The following is a 22,204-nucleotide window of genomic DNA, read 5'->3' on the forward strand; positions in this document are numbered from 1 at the left end:
TCTATATATATTAGACCCTTCCATCATGTATAATAACCTAGTAAACTGTAAAGATCTGAAAGCTTTGCAATCTTTCATTCATGATCTGGCACAACTAAGCAGGGAAACTTAAGGTGCAGATCACTCTGTTCTCTAGAGCTCCCAAGAAACATATGAATTTCCAAAGAAAAATCCACTAAATCATATGAACAGTGATAAATTGGTCAAATAAATATTCATAAGTCAGAATATCAGCACTCTTGCATAACCCTCTGGAACATATCAACAAAGTTGTAAATATACAGAGCTTCACAGAACTCCCAAAACTCAAGAGTGTTCTCTGAAAAGCTTGATTGGCTACATATGCTGTCAAACAAAATATATAAATGCACATGTCCCAGCTAGGCTGAATACAGCCGCAGCTAAACAATATGCAAACGACTAACTTGGTTTAAAGCATGTGTGAACCGGGCAGGGATACTAGTGACTCTGATGCATATTAATATTTAAAGTTGGATGGCATATCTATACATACTCTTTAATTATAAATACTTTGATTTATTAATATGAACATGCTTTGTGTTTCTGATCAATATATCTAACGTCTAAGTATTAGATAGTGGCACATTACATATATGTCTATCAACCTTCACCCTGTCTATAGTTGCTCATGCTCTATTGTCAAATTCTACATTTAGTGTTCACTGCAGTTCAATGTTGATAACAAAGGGATCGGATGCTGTATGAAAGAGCAATAATACTTATATATGGCAAGAGTAGCCATGTCCGTAGGAAAAAACACATTTTATAATAAGGAAATATCAGAATACCATACCCGAAAATATGAAGCCACGGTTTGGGTTTTCATGTTGGTAGTTTCTCTAGGATGATGAGAATCTCCACAATCTCCCTAATGAATGATAAATAAAAGTAACTTGTAATCAGCATTTACTTCTACTTTTGAAACATTACTATGGCAGTCTAGATCAACTTAAGCTACCTATAGACTTGAGCATACAGCCACTGAATCTGTTCCATGATCTGCTCTCTATAAAACCGGTAGAATAGCAGATTGGACAGGTGAGAAAAACTGCCCCAGTCGCTATTGTGATTTGGAGATTTTCACCCCCTCTGCTATCCATGGATCTTAACTGCAAGCTTGGAAGACCAGAGCTTGCTATTTTGAACCAGCTTCTGCCATTGATTTAGCCTGGGGGTGCTGCTGATTATGTACCAGCACATGAGATTGCCCTCTGAAGACTACAACCAGCTTTACATTGCAGTCAATGTACTTTGCATTTGCCAATCTACATAGCAAAGCTAAGCTAACAGACACACATGAATGTATCTGATTACCTCACTGAAGTAACAAGTATTGTACAACATATCCAGCTTGATAAAACAAAAAAACAGACACGTGAAGATGTGGTTACATGACATCAATGTAGTATATTTGTAGCTAAGAACAAATTATGGTTGTATGTTTTCTCTACCTTTTGACTGGACGCTTTCTTTTTGGACCCTGATTGTGAATTGATTCTCGACTTTGTTTTCGTATGTGCAAGATTACCTGAGCAAACAAAATAAAATACTTTCAACAGTTTCACAATAGCCATATGCAACCTTCCCATTTTCAGACATACTGTATGCACAACAATTTGTTTCCTTTAACCCCCTGCCTTTCAGAAATTGACAGAAAGCTGAATTAGGGGTAGCAAAAGGAAGTGATCACTGGGGGAACCCTATTTTGGGATTATGATTAGGGCAGCACAGAGGCTTAGAGGTTAGCACTCTGTCCTTTGCAGCGCTAGGTCCCAGGTTCAAATCTCAGCCAGGACACTAACTCCATGGAGTTTGCAGGTTCTCCCCGTGTTTGTGTGGGTTGCCTTCCACATTCCAAAAACGTTAAGTTAACTAGCTTCCCCCTAAAATTGACCTTAGACTGTGGTAAAGCCATACGACTATAGTAGGGACATTAGATTGTGAGCCCCTTTGAGCGACAGCTAGTGACATAACTATGGATTTTGTACAGCGCTGCTGTCGGTACTGTAAAATAATAATTATGATAATTTATTTTGAGAAATCTGTAAGATTATGTCTACAGATGAGTCTGAGCTGTAAAGGATTTCACAGTTCAAGGATTTAAGTATTCATGGCTGATGAATTGTATAATTGTACAACAAATTGGACAACCAAAAAAAAAATAAAACTACAGATAGGAAGTCAGGACATTTCTATATTGACTAAAGACTTTTTTCTTTTTATATACAAAAACAATCAATTTTAAAAAAGACGTTTAGAAAGACACATGAAAAACATTTACAAAGTAATTGTCTAAAGCAACCTTTCTAAGCAAGGGTTTTGTGGACTCTTTACTCCAGAACAGTGTTTATTAACTAAGATTCCTCAAAACCTTGGGGTTGGAGTGTTCCTTGAACAAGTTTAAATGACACCAATGATCTTTTTGGCTATCTGTAAAGGTGACATTCTTCCCATTAGCCAGCAATGTAAGAGGCATTTTCCCACTGACCACTGCACTTATATACTGTGAGCTGCAGATAAAGTAATTATAGCAGGGGTTCTTGAGCATTATTTCAAGGGTTCCCACATGTTAAAAAGATTGAGAAAGGCTGCTTTAGAGGTTAAGGGTTCCTTAAGCAATAAGCAATTACTAACCACTGAACCAATTAACTTTTCAGCAAACTGTAAAAAGACCATTCTTTCCTCTGACCATCATTAGGAGGCATATCTTCTCAATGACCATCAATAAAAGGTCATTCTTGCCAATGAGCATTAAGGTAGGGAGCCTTCACCCACTAACTGCTAGAAAAAAGAGCTCATCTCCATTGACCACCAAAAGTAGAGGCCCTTCTTCCATCGATCACTAGAAAAGTGGGTTCTTCTTCATAGACCACTGTTGTGAATGAGCATTTAGGTGTCCAGCAATGGAAAGGAGCATTTCACTGATCACCAATGTAGTGAGACATTTCTCCACTAATAACCAATACAAAGGAAAACTACAATTGTTTCTGTTTTTCTTATCTGGCCATCATTATTATTCATTTATTTTAGATATTTTAATCAAAATATACCACAGACCTGGATGTCAAGCATACACAAGTATGCCACATTCTTTATCCTTTATTATCCCCCAACTTATTCATGTACCACAAGCTGTAGATACAATACCAAGAGTTCTCTGAGGCAAGAAAGTTATGCCAAGGATTAGAGTTAAAAAGAAATGAACTTCCAGGGTGAAATGCAGTCTTGTAGGTGCCATACCTGTTTTTGTTAGAGGATTAGTTACCAATATACGAATAAGGTTGTTCTCGGATGACCTCAGGAGAAGTATGATATCCGCAGGTAAAGTGTCTCTGTTCTTTTCCAAGAAGCCACTGGCATTGTAAAGAACCTTCAGATACAATGAAATATTTTTTTAAACAAGAGTAGAACAACTGATTAAAGTGATTTAATTAAATTGAAAGATATTTCAATTCCTTAAGCAATTTGGTGAAGCAATGAAGAATCATTCAGTGTGAGAAAAGCTTTATTATCCCTTTTCCCTAGCTTTGATTTATACCGTATCTGCAAATGTAGTCAAAGTAAAAATGTTTGACACAAAATATAATAGAGAATGACGGTTTTATCTCCCACTGTGGCCACAATGCTCTCCTTCTACTTTTTATGGTGATCAAGGAGTCTGGAGTTCCGTCATGGAACTCTTGAGAAGTCAGTGTTAAGAGTCATTATTATTTAAATAAGATTTAAGGTTTTACTTAAGTCTGGTGGACGTCTGTGGCTACGCATCATTTTTTACCTTTTGTAATGAACTGAATTAATAACTGTGGAACATCAACCGAGGAAAAACACACTATGTAATGGTAGTTTATTAGGATTTGTTTCAAGGGTAATGATTTTTTGAATCACCATTTAAAGTGGCAAAATATACTACAAAATTACAGGTGACAACTTTTTTACTACAAAAATGTTATTTTGCTCAAGCTTTTTCTGTGGTTCACCGGGGCCAAATTTTCTTCGTCCAAGCAATAACTGAAGAATCTCCATTCACACTTAGGGATAGACTATTGGGATGCTAGACAATCTTTCTGAAGGAATAATTGGACATCCAAGCTGGGAAACCTGCAATGAATGCTACATGGCTGCAGCTGAACTGGGACGTTTTTGGAGAAGTGGAGATATGTATGTAGAAAACTTGAGGGATTTCTAGGAAAGGGTAAGCTAGCTTTATGAATTATAATTCAAAAATATTACTATACCACAAAATATGCAGCATGGAAACACAAAACAAGACAAAAAAAGTCGTACTGTATGTCCTTTCACAGGCAAATTATGACAGCCTTTTCTACAATCATGCGTTAAACAGAGTTCTATACTACAGCCAGCAAATTTTAATAGACTTTTAAATGCAGCCCATGGTGTGGAGAGATACTGCAGAGTAATATTCTTAAAGATATATTTAACCATAAGGCTCCTCATGGTAACAATCAATAGATTTCATTCCTGTAGTTTGATCACTTAAAATATGACTTCTGATTGGTTAGTATCAGTATGCATTTTTATGACTTATCTCCTTATTCTATATTTTATTTTTAAAATTTTAATACGTTCATCATATTTTGGAGTTACATTAATATAAAAGAAGATTATCTACAAGGTAATATCGTAACATTGAAACCTGTTCAAAGTCTTGCTAAAATGAACCACTCAATATTTAGTATAGCTTAAAATGAAGTTAAAACGCCTTAAAGTATTTTGCTAGCCCCAAATTCATGACCCCCGGTAATAAACCACACAGGAGTATTCTCTATATCTAATCTGTATTTCTTTATCTGACCATCCATACCGATTGACTTTGTGCAGTATACATTACATATTTAAACAGTATCAACATCAACACTTTATGTATATCTAAAGCAAACTGCACAAACAGGCAAGGATCTCAAAGCTCCAAATAATTAGGTTTGGACTTGGAAAAAGCAACTGGGAATAAGTAATTTAAGTGGGGTACAGAGAAGGTATTTCATGATGCTGCAGTACTTAAAATAAACTAATTTGAATAATTAGGCTCTACAGAGTCATTTATAAACAGTAGTTTCCTCTCTAGGCTGTGGAATACGATGTCATACGGCAAAACAGGAACACAGTTTGAACTAAATGTTAACTGACTAAAAGGACACTAAACCTAAAGCACACGTTACCATAAATGCCATCTGAAAATTCTTCTAAAACAATGGTTTCCAAGCTGTTCAACAGATATAGACCTTTTCCATGCTTTTTATCAGCCCTTGGATCATTTATTCTCCTGCTGACTCCCCTGAATTCCAACAATAGACAATATTTTTTCTATTGATTCTAATGATAGGACATTGTTACTAGCATTGATTTCTATTGTAGGGTACTGGTATTGTAGGGATCCCCCGGGGATCCCGTGGGACTTGTGTGTTTTTGGATAGAGAATCTCTATAGTTACGCTAGAGCTGCAAGAGCAATCCCCTGATTGCTCCTGCAGTTCTACACAGTCCCGAAAAATAACCCGAATTTTCCCCCTGTTTACTATAATGGTGTTCCAATTCTCCGTTCCATCACCCGAACAATATCACCCTATTCGATTGAATAGCTGTCGGATCGAATAGTGAGATATTCGACCAATACTAGTTAGCACTCTAGCCTTTGCAGCGCTAGGTCCCAGGTTCGAATCTTGGCCAGACCCATCCTAATTGGATTTGCAGCTTCTCCCCATGTTTGTATATGTTTCCACTGGATACTCCAGTTTCCTTGCACGTTCCAAAAACGTTCAGTTAGGATAATTGACTTTCCCCCAAAATTTACTTTACATTGTATTAATGACATGAGTATGGTAGGGACATTAGATTGTGAGCCTCATTGCTGGACAGCTAACAATATGACCATGGACTTTGTACAGCGCTGCATAATATGTTGGCACTATATAAATTCTGTATAATAATAAGTCTCTAGTGTGAATATATTAGTTTTATTTTTTTTTTAATTTTTTCTTTTATTTTTTCTTGTATTCCTGCTATTTACACATTTTTTGTACTAGAGTGACAAAGGTGTATTGTATTTTGGGAGCAGCATCCAGGGTTTGGTTGTCACCCTAGAATAGGAAATTTGTTAGCAAAACTGAATTCCTCCCTTCCTCTGATATTCATAACATTGTAAGGAGGTAAACGCAAGGTTAATATTACTGTGTGAGATTTCAGTATCAAATATATATATATATATTTATGAGAAAACACTCTGGGTAGTATATTTACCAGACCAATAAACAGCAAATAGAAAAAGTTTATTGCTAGGGTTAGCATACACTTTACATTTTTGTAGATTCACGTGCTGCTTTTGAAATATATATCGATATACTAGCACTTTAGAAAAAAGAGTAATATGAATAATAACAACAACCTTACCTTTCCTGCATAGTGATGAATTCCAAATGTTAGGTCCACTCTCTTTGGTCTCCAAAAATACTTTGATTTCAGGTTATCTTCAAACTTTTCTAAAATCAAGTAAATAGATTGAGAAATTGATTTTCACTCTATACAGTTATTTTGTAATGAAAATGATCCTTTATGTTTTATTAATTATAGTGTTGCCAAAAAAACAATTTACAAGCTATGTGTTTTTTTCACATTTTGTTCATATATTTCCACATATTCACATATTCCCAGAATTTGTACCAGCATATGTGCTAATTATCCCTTGAAAAGAGATTGCAATTCATATATCAAAAAAAGCTGTTTTACCTGTGAACATATTTGTATTTTTGTTTAACTAACATTGGCTTCCAATCATAACTATTAATCAATATACTCTTGACCTCCACCCCATCAGCAACACAGCTTGGTCAAAGCACACTCCCAACATGCTGATTATGAGGGAGCAGCAGAATCCTGATGATCCAACCTGCTAACCCTTCTCTCCTCGTGTAAGCATGTTCTATTTGTACATGTGTATGCAGCATAGCCTAACTGGCTACTAGTATTGGCTCTCAGCATGTTTGGTGCTGCTGTACAAGGGATGACTAAAAGCTGATAGATTACTTGATACTATATTGCAAGTACAATATATTTGCACTAAGTGGCAGACTAGCCAACAGTGGGCCCCTTTGCAGATTTGACTTGGGGTCTGTTGCAGCCCCTTTTGGTTAAATCTGGTCTGGAGCCCCTGTGCACTGGCACACTATGCACCTTCCTATGTCTGCTCCTGTTTGCACTTTTATTGGTAATGTATTGTGTAACATAAGTAAATATTAAGTGTAATCATAATTGCAAATCAGACTATGCATATGAGAAGGGCTACAGCTGCCAGAACCGACCTACAAGGGTCTGATCGGTTGATCTGGGAAATTTGATCTCCTCATCCAGCAGAGACAGAAGCCCCATTGGTTTCTGTAAGAACATGTCCAGGAGGGGCCTGTTGTCTTCATACTCAATAACTCTCGCATCTACATCTTCATTTAAATATTCATTCTGAATAGGAGGAGAAAAATAAGGAATGTTCATATGCACAAGCAAAATATATCTTTAGTTTTTTCTTTTTTGGATAGCGTATGAAATGGCTTTTTCCCATTGGGGTGAGACTCTCATCTCTTTTCCTGTAGACCCAACAAGAAGAACATAAAGGGACAGTTCCCACCAGATCCAGTATTCCCAACACCTGTTTGTATTAATAACAACCAGTATTATACACAACAACAAACATATTACTGGTTATACTACAAAACAATAATACTATGTTTTCTATGCTTATTATGACACAGCCAGTGTGAGGCTCTGTATCTCCTGAAGAATGCCAAATGCATCGGGAACTAGACAAATACTCACCATAATGTAACTAACACTTAATTGATATGTAAACTGGGTGTCATGATATGTTGTAATGAGCCCATGAAACATTGTTTTTGTTTTCTTTGCTTTTTGATGTTATATTGAATTTTTAATTTTCTTTTTCAAAAATTACCTAGAAAAAAATATCTTTGTTTTAACAGTATTAGCTTGCCATAAAAAAAGATACTTTTTGCTCTTTCTACATATATTGTTCTTTTTTTTTACACTTTTTTTTACACTTTTACAGAATAGCTCCATTAGAGTTTACAGCTTTCCCAACTCGATCAGGCAATTTCAAGACATTTGCACCCCTAAAACACTTAATTGTATCATGAACAGCTGACCTTTTATTTTTAGAATAGTTTTCATCCTATTTTGTATGTTAGATCTGTTGATCCTCCTCGAGCCATTTTCCTCTGCTTCCTATCTACATGCACTAGCTCCAGCATCAATTAAGCATCAGACTTGGATTCCTAATAGGGATAGTTTACATACAAACAGTGGAAATACCTAACTGATCAGTTATAAGTCTTTAGTCCTATTGCACAGGGAACACTAATGAAGAAGCAGTACAAGGAGCCATTCAGTTCCTGTGCTGACAAAAAGCAGCACAGGAACTAAATGGTACACTGATCACTGTGCTGATTCCCATTCCATTTTCCATTAACAGGCCCAAGCAAATCAAGGACAATCTGGGCTCAAAAGAAGCAAGTTGAATGATGTTGAGGACATCTAATGGCAGAAAAAACTACTATGGTGAAAATCTCTATTAATCTTTGAATTCCTTATTAATTTCTATCTTCCTATTTTGGCTGGGGTTCTGCAAAAATACATAACATTCTAATGTTTGGGTCTAGAGCTACTTCTGTACCAGTTTTGGGCAATAGAAAAACACTCTATTGGATCCTATAAACAGAAAAAAAATCAATTTATTATTAATAATATTATTAATAATAATAATAATAATTAATTTTCATTCTGATGCTTTTTTTAAATAAATCCCTGAGTACAGCATCATCCTATGACAATGAGAACACCAGGTTATGAAATTGGTTCAAATAAGGATGTCATAAAATGATTATCAAAAGGCCTGAAATACTATAATTACATCAGTGATTCATGCAAGCATTTGTGCCTACTCTGGGCAAACATATTTCACTAATTGACCTATCAGGAACGATTGGAAAGGTCACGTCAATTACACCTAGTTGCGTGCAATGCGAATGCAAATACAATCATAATGATTTGCATTGTAAATGCGAGCCTAGCCGTGTTTAAAGGAAGCCGTGCACAGCAATACGCTTGTCCTTATACTGTACAGAAGCAGAGACGCTTCACACTACATTAGCTATGAAACTGTTCATATCCTACTTTGGTGGTGTCATTTGTAAGCTGCAGGCCTCGAGAATAGTGGAATAAGTTCAATGCATGAAATGTATTTATTTTTCACCTAAATATATGTATGAATCCAAACAATGGAGTCTTTTTTTTATTCAAAACAGAAAATAATAATTGAATATTGCTAATACCAATGCTAATATAAACTATGCACGTGATCATCAAATAATATGTTCGGTATGAAGATGAAGGTTGGCTTGTGTTGCCTGTTGCCATAGCAACGCTAGCAGATTGGAAGTAATTAGAGGCGAGGGGCTTTGCTATCTCCAACACTGTAGGAACACCATTGGATTTATTCTACAGTGTGAGAAGCAAAGTAAAATAACTCATGGAAACACAAAAAACAAAAATAAAGAAACAAAAAAAAAAAAAAAAAAGAGAGAATTGTGGTAGTGAAGGTTTTTCCTGGTTGCTCATAGCAACCAACAATAATTCACTTTGAAAGCAATTATGAAAATGATCCTGGTTGCTATGGATGCTGTACATTGTACATTTCACAATAAGTCCACAAATATTTTTAATTTCCAGTAGTAGCTACACAATTTTTTGGCAATTTCAGCCCCTTTTAGACAGCTTCAAATCAGAAAAAATATCTAAGTGGATCAAAGCAAATACATTTCCAGGAACATGATGTATTAGATGGGGGAGCTGGGAACTCAGCTACAAAGATCAAGATGGGGTTTCCAAGTATCTAAGAAACTGGGGAAATAAGGTTTTGTTTTTGTTAATCATTTCTCCTGGTCTGCTTTATGTATTTCTTCGTACAAATTTAGAAGAAAAGTGAATAGTTAGTGCTAAATAGGTATGAGCTAGAAGGCCTCTGACAGTCTCTTGAAAATTTCCACGAACCTCTGATGGTTCCACAAAATTTCGGCGAACCGATTTTGCAAATTCAATTAAAGTCAATGGGCGGACTTTAAACATAAATGGCAAAGCCCCTATAGATGTTAGAACCACCAAATACAAATTCAAAAGTTCCAAAAGATTTTGTGGTTTTCCAGAAAATGGCAGGCAAAGTGACAGCAGGCAAATAGGATTTTTGCGTGATGGACAGCGTACAGAAGGCAGCATAAACATTAGGACGTTGAGAAAGGGTGAACTCAACCCACTAGCAACAGTCTCTGCCGTCAAAACAGCAAGAGACCGCATTGCTAGCTTGCATCATGATCTGGATGACGTGTTAGGAATGCCACCCATAAAGTTGTGGACAAGTAGCACGGTGACATTAGACAAAAGGATGGAGGACCAGAGATGGAGGGAGACCGCATTGGTAAGTGTCATGGAGAGTTGGGTGTAATGCATTGTCAATGCCATCCAGAAGTGTGTAAAACAATTTTTGTGAATGAGTACTGACAGGCGGCAGCAGCAGCGAGAGGCAGTGGGCCCTGAGACAGAGCGTGGACCGCATTGGTAACTGGCATCTAGAGCTGGGTGTAGTGCATCGTCAATGCCACCCTGAAGTGTGTAATACAATTTAAGTGAATGTAGTACTGACAGGCAGCAGCAACAGCAGCAGGAGTAAGTGGTGGGCCCTGAGACGGAACGTGGACAGCATTGGTAACTGGCATCTAGAGCTTGGTGTAGTCCATCCTCAATGACACCCAGAAGTGTGTAATATAAATATCTGAAATTTGTGAAGGGCCAGACCAAGATGTTTTGTGGGCCAGCTGTGGTCTGTGGTGCCGGAAACGGTAGGAAAATAGACAATATTGCTAGTTTGCATCATGAATGACAACCCTCAGTCTTACAATACTTAGCTGAAAAATTAGGCAAAGGCAATGGTACCTATCAGTGTGGCAGTACTGGGGGTTTTCATCTGCAGTTTGTTGGCCTCCCAACAAAGTATATTGCTAGCTGGAACAATGGCAGGCATGACACTGGCGATGAATGCCACCCCTGGACGTTGTGATAACTAGCGGAAAAATTCAACCGAGGCTCAGCTGACTGGGTGTTGGTGATAGGCAGCCACTGACTCGGCACAGGAGCAGTGTGGGTTCACAGAGACATCTTGGTTGGCCAGTGAGTCCTTGTGTCAGTCAATCAGTGACATCTGCAGTGGGGATATGATAGTTGTTAGTAACCCACCTTTCGTTCAATTTCAAAAAGGCAAGGCGACATTTTCCGGCAACAGTCGTGATCGGTTGTCCATGACCACTCCGCCAGTGGCACTAAAATGCTCTGTCGGACTGAACACTGGATGCCGGGCACGAAAGGAGCTTGATGGCATACTATGCCAACTGCGGGCAGATTTCAAGCCTGTTGACCCAAAAATGAATAGCGACACTGTCAGGACAGGCATCCTCCTCATAACTGCTGTCATTAACACCACCACCACCAGCCAAAAAACCAAGCCAACATAATTGTGCACCATGTGCTTCATCCGTTCTCGATGGGTATGCCCCTGCACTTCATTTGTTTGAGGTGGCCGCATCAGGTTTTGCCAGGCATCCAGAAAATCACCCCTCCCTTGGCCTAAACTTTTGGATGTGTGCAGCCGGCTGCCACTATTGGTGCTGCTGCTGACGCTGCTACAGGAGGATACGGTGGAGGCAGTGTCCGCCTGAGCTCCCTGTGTGGAATGTGGTGCGCAGGACTTCTCACACAGCCGGTTGCATAGTATTCTGCTTAGGGGGGTAATCTTTTCTTTCTCTTGCGCCAGGTTGGGTAGAAACTGTGACATTTTGTCTTTATAGAGGGTGATCCAGAAGGGTGGCCAGCCAGTAATTAACCCATTTTTTGATTCCTCTGTAGGCATCTCAACATGTGGACACACATATGAAAGGGGGATTCCCTGGGCTCATCCTCCTCCCGTTCCTCAGTAGGAGCCAAAACATCTTCCGCCTCATCACCCACCTCTTCCTCTTCAAGCTGCAGCAGTTCCTGTTGTTCCATGGCCCACATAGCCCCAACATATTCTCCCTCATCATCATCATCTTCCTCTTCCTCCTCTTGAAACTCCTGATTCTGGCCAGTGTCCCTTCTTGCTCCTCCTGATGCTGGCTGTGCGTTATGTAGTGTAATGTCACTCTCATCCTCCTCACCCATTTCTACCCCTCCTCTTCCATGGCCACTTTCATCAGGCCACACAGGGTATTATGAAGCAGAAAGATGATGGGTATGACATTGTTCCAGCCTGACAGCTCCCGACTCAAAACGTTTGTGGCCTGCTCAAAGGGGGCCAGTAACTTGCACAGCTTCTCCATCTGCAGCCACTGGTCACTGGTAAAATAGGTCAGTTGTGTGGCTGTACCAGGGGCCCCGCTGCCTCCATGCACGACGCTGACCAAGTAATGGCGGATGGCTAGCTTTTGCTCACACAGGCACTGGAGCTTGTTCAGGGTGGAATTTCATCTAGTTACAGTGTCACAAATGAGTCTATGCGGTGGCAGCCTCTGTTGGTGCTGGATCTTGCTAAGCACCGCGGCGGCAGTAGGGGATCGGTGTACATGGCTGCAGATGGAGCAAGCCTGTCTCTGTAAGTCCTGCAGTCCTGGGTATGTGCGGAGGAACTTCTGCACCACCAGGTTCAGTATTTGCGCAAAGCAGGCCACATGTGTTATGCCACCCATGCGCAGCGTGGCCACAAGGTTGGCCCTGTTGTTGCACACTACGTTGCCTGTTGTGAGCCAGGAGGGCGTCAGCCAAGCCTTAACTTCTCTGTGCATAGTGGACAAGAATTCTCTAGCGGTGTGACTTTTCTCCCCCAAGGACACCAGTTTCAGCACTGCCTGGAAGCCATAGTGGCGTGCCCGCTTAACCACAGTGTCCTCCGCTGCTGGCCTTTCAGGAGGAGTGTCAAAATAAGAGGGGGTGGCGGTAGAAGGAATGAAGAAAGAGGAGGAGGAGGGAGAGGACTGGGGTGGCCCATGCTTTTCCACCACACCCCTCGGCGGGGGTACCAGGTGCTGCAATGCCTCTTGCAGACTACTGGCCACTGAGCTATGCAAGGCCTCCCAGTGAGCGGTGACGGACAGGTAGTGTCCCACTCTATGCCTGGTAGTCCAGCTGTCCATGGTGACTTGGATTTGGATAGACACAGAGTGTGACAATGCCCAGGAGAGTTTACCCATTACATGTGCATGTAAACTGGGTACAGCTGTGCCGGAGAAGTAATGTCTGCTTGGCATATTCCACTGCCACTTGGCACAGGCCATCAGGTCACAGAAGGGAGCAGAGTCCACAATGCTGTACAGCAGTAGCTGCAAGGCCAATAGCTTGGCAAGACGCGAATTGAGTTCAATTACTCTTTTGTCCTCGGTGGATCTGCCTGTGGCACAGGATGCAGATTGCTACGCACCTATCATTGACTTTAAGCATGAAAAAGGACCACACTGGAGAGGTGTGTGCAACCACTATGCTGCTCTTTTTCTTTGCCTGCCTCTGCGTCTGCTCCAGCTCCATCTCCCCCACGGTCACATCTTCTACGACTGTTCCCCTGCTTGTGCCAACTCATGTGAGTGTTCCTTTGGACTCTCATGGGGCAGATTTGCAGCCCCTTCCATCACTAGTCTGATCTTTTTCTTAGTCGGGCAAAACTACACCTACCAAATGGTCTTGTTTGGTAAATAGCAAGGGGTATCTGAAGAAAGACTGAAATATTTGCATTTTTTTTTTTAGAGTAGGACAGAAATTTTTTTGTACCAAACTGTTTTTTTTGGTAAATAGCAAGAGGTATCAAAGACTGAAATATCTGTATTTTTTTTTAGAGTAGGACAGATCTTTTTCTGCAGCAAACTGGCTTTTTTTGGTAAATAGCAAGAAGTGTCAAAGACTGAAATATTTGTATATTTTTTAGAGTAGGACAGATCTTTTTCTGCAACAAACTGGCTTTTTTGGTAAATAGCAAGAGGTATCAGGCTGAAATATCTGTATTTTAAATAGGACCAGGTAGCATAGAAAACTGCAATATCTGTATATATACATTTATACAGAAGGCTCCTAACCTGTCCCAAAATTGCTAAACCCAGGAGGAGACTGGGTGAAGATGTTGGCATGGGTGAGGAAATTCACTTTTATTACTTACTTATTATGTCAAAATGCACAACTTGCAGTTATGTGAAATGCAATAATTTGGACTTCATAATATCAATTGTTACCTTACCTGCTCCCAGGCAAATATGTGTTGATTGAAGTAAAACTGTATTTGTTCATTTGCAATATTAATGCAGAGTTGTTCAAAGGAATTCTTTTTAAAATTCTCAAAGCCGAAAATATCAAGAATCCCAATGCTGTATCCTGTGTCATCCTCGCTGGAAAGATCAAACAAACCATTTAATTGTATTCATTTATGGTAACCATGTCATTTCAGGATCGGTGCATTGTATGAATTATAAATACATCAATGCCTAAATTATCTTACACAAGATTATAAACAGCAGGTAGAACTGAGCTTCAGTAATTACATGGAAGAGATTGGAGAATTTGTAGTGACTGGCCAGGCAAAACAGCTCCTTCGTTTAGTTGAATGGAGCTTTTAACCATCAATTTAGGCTGAATACTGTATAGTGATCAAGGCAGTGAGCATAACTGCATAGCTCAGCCACCAAATCACATTGGCAGGACAAAGAGATGGGGAACCAATTGGTTGACCTTTTAACATTAAAAAGTTATTGCCAGCTCCCTAGGTTTTTGTTTGCTTCAATTGAGTTTATAATGTCAGGGACAAGTGTATCACCCTTTCGTTCAGCGACTGGAGATAGAATGGCAAACGTGAAGGGTGCCAAATCTCCTCTCTATGTCCATCAACTAACTAACAGGAGCAAGAGTGGTTGGGAGTTTATTCAGTTGCAGGCAGCAACTTAAAGCTTTATGTTACCTGATTTCCTCAATTGGCTTCAGTAAAGCATTGATTCGGTTCACAATCCAGCTAAAGAGACGCCCATACAGGGCTTTAGACATGGCATCTCTGACGTCGGATGCTTTTTCCACTGTGTTCTGCCGGATTATGGTTTCCCCACGTGTTACCACACAATGAGAAGTAAGAGCATCTCGCAGTTCATCAGCTTGAATGCAGAGCAAAGACGAAGCTGAAAATTAAGCAATAGATTTTGAGGCTGATTTACTAAAGGGGTAATATTCTATACTCAATAAAGTGTATGAACAATCACTAATACTGATCAAACAATGTATAAAACAAATTCCTATTCACTACAGATAAAACAGGTAAACAGGAATTTGCTTAATAGAGTGAAGCAATCACCCTCTGAAGGAGAAGCTGAAAGAGTTCTCTTTTCAGGTAGGGCAATAAACACACACTGGCTTTTTCCAAAAGTTTGATCTAAAGGTTTGTTGAACAAACACAATGAGCAGGTGAAAGAGGTGAGTCTCTTTAGTCTTATCAAGACTCAATTCTCAACTACTTCTTCATGGCAAGACTCCTTTTTCTGTGATTCTCAGAATGTTTATCCTTATTCAATAACCTGCCTCACTGGGACCAATCCCATTGATGGGGCATAGGTTATCTTTTCACATGGACTTCCTGCATCTTCTTCAAGGAGCCAATACAGAGTGCATTTTAGCCTAGGAAAGAAATGAATGTGCACAGAATAAGGCCTGCTTAGGAACAATGCTTTTCTCCATATTTAAGGACACCAAGTCCAGTACACATTTCAATGCAAACTTCAAAGCAATCCCAGCAAATCTAAGCAAACTGTTCAAGTTACAGCAAACAAGGGTGATCTATTACTGGAGACTATTACAATGACAAGTCCAAGGCTAACTAACTTTATTGGGAAAATCCCACTCCAGAGCCATACCCCTCCAGTGGAGTACCAATCCCAAAAAAGTCTCATACAAGGACATTTTTCTTCTGACCAGAGCTAAAAAGAAGACCCCCCTTCTTGTTTTGCACAGATCCAACAATCCCATACTTTCTTGGAAAATTCCTACAATCCTCACTTTCTGTCCTGGGACTACCTCACTCTTTCAAGCAGGCATGGGCTAACTATGGCCATATACAGCTTGTTGGGCTTTTTAATCTGGCCCGTCAAATATTGGTAGAAAATTGTCCACTGGCAAAAAAGGGTGACCAACAACAATAATCCCACTGAAAAAGAATGTAATTTCAATCTAAGTTTTCTTTTACTTGTAGGTAATGGCTTTTACACATAATTTATATCAGTTCATACAAATATTCTTCATCCATTTGATATGGGCCCATGCTTGTCTGGTATATTTTAAAACTCATAGTGGCCCCTGAGCCAAAAAGTTTGCCCATCTCTGCTTTAAAAGAACCTTACAATTAATTTCACAATTTCTGGCATTTGAAGTAGGAGTATTGATAGTTTAGTTTTTTACGCCCTATGCCTATTCTTAAGGGTGTGATGTCAACTAAAATATTTATTACACTGGCAATATAGTCTCTGATCAGATTCGTATACAACAATACTTACAAATGCTGCAATTTTCCTTAGTATAATGACATAGAACAGTTTTTTTGGAGGCCCTCCCACATGCCACTCAATTAGAAATACTGGAAAAATACAGCATTGTGGTCCAGGTCTTTGAGCTGGATACAGAGTCTGAGTATTTGTGTATATAAAGCAATATTTGTGCATTTTACCATGCATTCTTGCAAGTTTACTCGGTAATAAGAAATGCTTCCTCAAGCCAGAAATACAAATATATAGAAATCTAAAATCAGTGTGATGAGCTGTCAGCAGTATTTTAGGAGTGTTCTCTGAATGTGGCATTTCTTTTGTTATTCCATCAGAAGACATTATGTTAATATGTATCAAACCTCCACAGCTAAAGCACAGCTGCAGTTTCAAGAATGACTTGCTGCTGTTGGCAAAAAAAATGTGCTTGAATTTTTTGACAATTTCTTTTTATAAAATATGCCTGTGATAAAGATTTAGTTAAAAAGTAAATCCGTATATAGAGTGCCTGCCAAATCTGACCTACTTCTGAAAATGCTCATTTCACTGGATACATTTCCAGAAATAAAGAAAACTTGCTCTGCAGGAACGCATTTAACATTATAAACCTGATGGAGGTTTTAAACCTTCCCTGCTGTATCTAAGAAAGGAAAAAGTTTGGCTGAAGTTTCACTTTAATTAACCACAATTTAATTAACTGCACTTTTTAGTGGAATGCAATAGCAATTAATTGCACATGATCAAATGTGTGCTAATATTCCCTACCACATACTCTTTGTGTAGCTAAACCATATGGATGGAACTAGTTGTTATTAATCACTAGCAAATTTAGTACAGCGGTTGAGCTGCTGAAAATGATTAGGATGTTCCTGCACTTACTGAGCACTACCGAATGCAAGGACTTTAGAAAACATTCTTAGATATGACTTTTTTATACAAGATTGTATTTTCAATAATAAAAATTATTAATGAAACACATTATAGTACAAAATAAACAATATAAATAATTATGAAATATATGTATTTTGATTGTTTTTCGTGTTGAAGGCCCCTAAAGTGGGCTTAGACTAAAAAAGTAAAGATCTGCTACCTTACAAGGATTATCTAGGCATGTAAACTGTATTCAGACACTAACAGTTTGCCTTGAATTTCTATTAAAAAGTATGCGCAACTGAATTTTACAATCCTGCATAATATCATGATGCCAGGAATGAATTATTTCCTATGCGCATTCCCTGGAGTTATATTATTCCAGAGCTGAAGTGCAAAGGACTATAAGGGAACATCTCTGACATTGGAAAAAAAAAACAAAATTACCATTTCCACACAGAGACATTGAGCCTGATTTAACAAAGCTCTCCAAGACTGGAGAAGATAGACTAATATGGAAGAGCTTTGGTGATCCAGCAAACCTGCAATACATCTGGTCAAGGATTGAAAATATTTGCCAAATAATAACTGATCCATTCCAGATTTGCTAGATCACCCAGGTTATTCCATGATAGTCTATCCTCTCCAGTCTTCAAGAGCTTTAATAAATTAGGCCCAAAGTGTGGAAAACGTCACTGTAGGTCAATAGTTAGAAAATGATTAACTGGTGTACAAGCAATACAGTTGACTAGTTCTTTCAATCTGCTTGCATGTCAAGGCGCAGCTTTCACGTTTCAGGTCTTTTTTTAACGTAGTGCTTTACTGTACACAGGCCTGCCTCACATCCACTGACCAGGGTATATAGGTCCACGGGGCTCATAGAAGCACGGGTAATTTTTGGAAAACCACCAAAAGGATGAACCAGAAGGAACCAATTAAATGCTAAATGGCTATAGACATCCCATATGAGAACATTCTATTGGGATTGATGACTACCCAAGCACATGTGCATGCTGAAGGTCCCTAAAATCAGCATTATTGTATACTGAATTTTAAAATTTTTAAAATATTTTTAAGTATATGGTAAACACAATGATGACAGAGGAAAAAAAAAGGCAAAAGATAGAACCTCACAGTTTTCAAGTACTGATGGGTTGGCTATGTTGCTCTTGTCTATCTGGTGCTCTGAAGCCACCGAAGTGAAGTCAATGTTTCCCACATTTAGAATAGCAGCAAGGATGCTGTACACGCTCCCTAGCTCCTGTAACCAAACAGAATAGGATCACATGTCTATCAATATACTTACAATAAATAAATTATTCCCCAGGCTGATTTCTTGGGGTCACATCTTCAAGTAGCACAATGCAAAAATGGTTAGGAAACAGGATGTGGAAGGGAATACACTTTATACTTGTGTTATCCTACCAGTACTCATGATAATATTTGGTATTATATGATGCAATCTATAGGAACTTTCAATTTTAATCAAGGATATACATATCAGGTAAATCAAAATAAGGTATGTTAAGTCTCATGCTTTTTTTCTATAACAAGTTTTTCCATGTAAGTATACTTTGGGGAAAGACCCTGGCTCTCTATGAGTGTCTTTTCTGCAGAGCTCAAACACTCACCCTAAAAAATCATACCCACACTTACAGCTTTTTGATCAGCAAAACCCTGAATGTTTCAACATTCATAAAATGTTCCTTTTTAATTAAAGAGACAATTAGACATCAGTGCTATTGCTTAACCCAAGGTGATTCTAAATGGAAAATGTTCATATGTTCTCTCTGTCGGTATCTTTAATATAAAAAGAAACATCTTCTAAAGCCATGGCAGCCCTTGACCACAAAATATAAATGCTACATGTTTCTACATTAAATAAACCATTTAGTAATTTCAAACTTCGTAAAAGCCTTGCCGGAAATCATATTAATACTTGCATATTAAGACTTAATTTGTCACTATATTCAGATTTCTATCCTTTGTGTGTCTCTCTGGAACTGAATTCACTTTTTATCCAACTTCCTTGACTTCAAGGCAAACCCTGCCCATGCACAAACTTGTCAAACCAATCAAAACATACATATTGGTGGGTGGTGCACTCTCATTTGAGAGGGAAATGCCAAGTCTTAGAACCAAGATCAGGAAAATCAAGGTCTTTGCAACAAAGCAAACAAAGCCTTCTGGGATCTGTGATAAATAGATTCTTATAGAATGCCTTTCTCAGACCAGGTGGTTTGGTCCACTTTAAAAGCTTGAATAGGCTAGCAGATTTATAAACTATATTCTCATAACATTATACTGTTTTCCTTTCACATTTTATATCATATTTAAAATAATATGCATATTCCTTGAGAGGATTCCTTATTGGATGAAATCAATGGAATGTACAGACACACTTAATAAGTTTGCTGCCAACTTCGGATAGCATAGAAAGGAGACTGTATCACTTACCTCCATTGTAAAACCTATTACCTTGAAACATTGCTCAATTAAGTCAAACTGAGTTTTATAGAACGTGTTATTCATAAAATCCTGTACCATTTTAATATGTTCATTTTGTAGGTACCTGAAAGTGGAGCGATAAATGATTAGCACTTATATCAGAGTAAGGACGCAATAACTTGCCTTCATTCGGCAAAATGATTGTTATAATTGATGGCGTTACCTGGGAGGTTTGTTTTCTGGCAATTTATAATGGGCAAGTTTTTTCTTCTCTGACAAGCCAGCATAAATATAATAAAATATGTGAAAATTCTTTTCTCCTCTGTGTGGAAAAAAAAAACATGAAGAGCAATGACATACCAATGCTGTGTATTATTAAAAGATAATAAAAGTTAATAATAATTGTAAAATGCATAGAAAATGTCTCCATTGTTTTTTAGAGCGTATGAATCTGTTTGTGTGGAAACCAAAAGTAGATGTTGGGATGACACAAACATTTCTATGAATTTAAAGAAATGAATTTTGCTTGTCCTGCGTGAGTGAGGTAGGGTAAGACTGGAATGAGGTGCCCCTCTGTTATGTAATGGTATGACAATAGTAGGGCAGCATGGTGGCTCAGCGGTAGCACTCTGGCCCTTGCAGCACTGGATCCCAGGTTCACATCTTGGCCGGGTCACTATCTGCATGGAGTTTGCAAGTTCTCCCTGTGTGTGTGTGTGTGTGTGTGTTTCCTCCAGGTACTCTGGTTTCCACCCACAATCCAAAAACATGGACAGTTAGGGTAATTGGCTTCACCCAAAAAATTTACCTTAGACTGTGTTAAAGATATATGACTATGGTAGGGACATTAGATTGTGAGCTCCCCGTAGGGACAGCTAGTGACATAACTATAGACTTGTACAGCGCTGTGTAATATGTTGGCACTATATAAATACTGTGTAATAATAGGTTATCTTTTTTTTCACAACTATGTGCGCAATCTTACACTACTACTATTACTGTGGAATAAAAAAAATATTTTTTACATTTTTTTAAATACATATTATACTCATACTAATATATATACTGTAAAATAAGTGTTCTTGAAAACAATGTACTGCAATGTACACATAAATCTAATGTATTGCAATCAATACAGTTATTTTGTACTGAATGCAATACAAATGGATTTTTGAATTTCCCGCCCGGCCCCGCCGGCAACGTACACGCACCGACATCACCGGGAACTCACCGGTGACTCATCGGATGCAGAAGCCGGCCAGAAGACGAGAGAAGAAGATGGAGATCGCGGCGATGGACGAAGTGGGACGCCGGCGGATCAGGTAGGGCTCTATTTACGATTACCTCCCATAGGATTACCTACCCCGAGTGTGACTTGGGGTTACCGCTTTTAGCAATTTTTTTCTACCCCGAGTCACACTCTGGGTTACCTCTAGGGATGTTAACACAATCTCCTCCTTGGTGTCAGGAAGTCTGCATAGGTGTTAAACCTTCAAATTACAAGGCTGATTGTGTGAATAGTTGACGTAAAAAATTGATGTAAAAATGGAATTATAGGTGGAGTTAAATAATAAACATCTCTTTAGCTCATATACAGATGTGATATTTAGGCGCTGATATATTAAAGTTCTCTAAGACTGGAGAGAATACACTTTCAGAAGTGAAGCTGGGTGATCCAGAAAACACTTTCCTATATAAAAGATACATGAAAAAGAATGGACTTTTAAAAGACACACAGAAACTGGTAACATGCTAACATAATGGATTTTCCCATCAACACAATACAGCCCCACCAGCCATGTTCCAAGCACTTTATTGCTTCTTGTCCAACTGCTCTCACTCACTTGGTGACACAAGTTGCTAAAATTTATATGTGTTCTGTGCTCTTCTGCATAGACGAGTGTTAGAAGAGTGTTACTGCACATGTGATTATACTTGACTTTTTTATGGTGAGATGAGTTGTGTTGGCTGAATTCCACAATATCACAAAACTCACATGGCTTGATGGACAACCCTGGACTTCTCCAGCAGGTACTCTGAAATCTGTGCCGCTACCACTGTGCCATTCTTCGTAAATTTCATTTCTAAGTATTTCCCAAAGCGACTTGAATTCTCATTAATGATAGTGCAGGCATTTCCAAAGGCTTCCACCAGGTTATTCACCTGTAAGATCTTCTCCTGTAATGTTCTGTTGTTTGCCTAAAATGTTAAAAGTAATGTGAAAACCAATATAGTTTTATGCATATGAAAAGCCTTGTTTATCTACCT

General features: G+C 38.6%; 1 protein-coding gene across 1 annotated transcript in view; it reads right to left on the reverse strand.

Moving 5' to 3' along the window:
- MYO3A (myosin IIIA) overlaps positions 1-22,204 on the reverse strand; it is a 96,470-nt gene that overhangs the window by 34,437 nt on the left and 39,829 nt on the right. Inside the window, exons 13-23 of the mRNA XM_072413409.1 lie at positions 21,933-22,135; positions 20,160-20,258; positions 19,946-20,060; positions 18,623-18,749; positions 15,058-15,268; positions 14,344-14,491; positions 7,334-7,487; positions 6,426-6,514; positions 3,262-3,391; positions 1,473-1,549; positions 815-889 (exon numbers count right to left, since the gene is read on the reverse strand). Coding sequence (XP_072269510.1) covers positions 815-889; positions 1,473-1,549; positions 3,262-3,391; positions 6,426-6,514; positions 7,334-7,487; positions 14,344-14,491; positions 15,058-15,268; positions 18,623-18,749; positions 19,946-20,060; positions 20,160-20,258; positions 21,933-22,135 — 1,428 coding nt within the window. The remainder of the gene's footprint in view (positions 1-814; positions 890-1,472; positions 1,550-3,261; positions 3,392-6,425; positions 6,515-7,333; positions 7,488-14,343; positions 14,492-15,057; positions 15,269-18,622; positions 18,750-19,945; positions 20,061-20,159; positions 20,259-21,932; positions 22,136-22,204) is intronic.

The sequence above is a fragment of the Pyxicephalus adspersus genome, chromosome 5 (genome assembly GCF_032062135.1).
Source record: "Pyxicephalus adspersus chromosome 5, UCB_Pads_2.0, whole genome shotgun sequence".
In the NCBI taxonomy this organism is placed as follows: domain Eukaryota; kingdom Metazoa; phylum Chordata; class Amphibia; order Anura; family Pyxicephalidae; genus Pyxicephalus; species Pyxicephalus adspersus.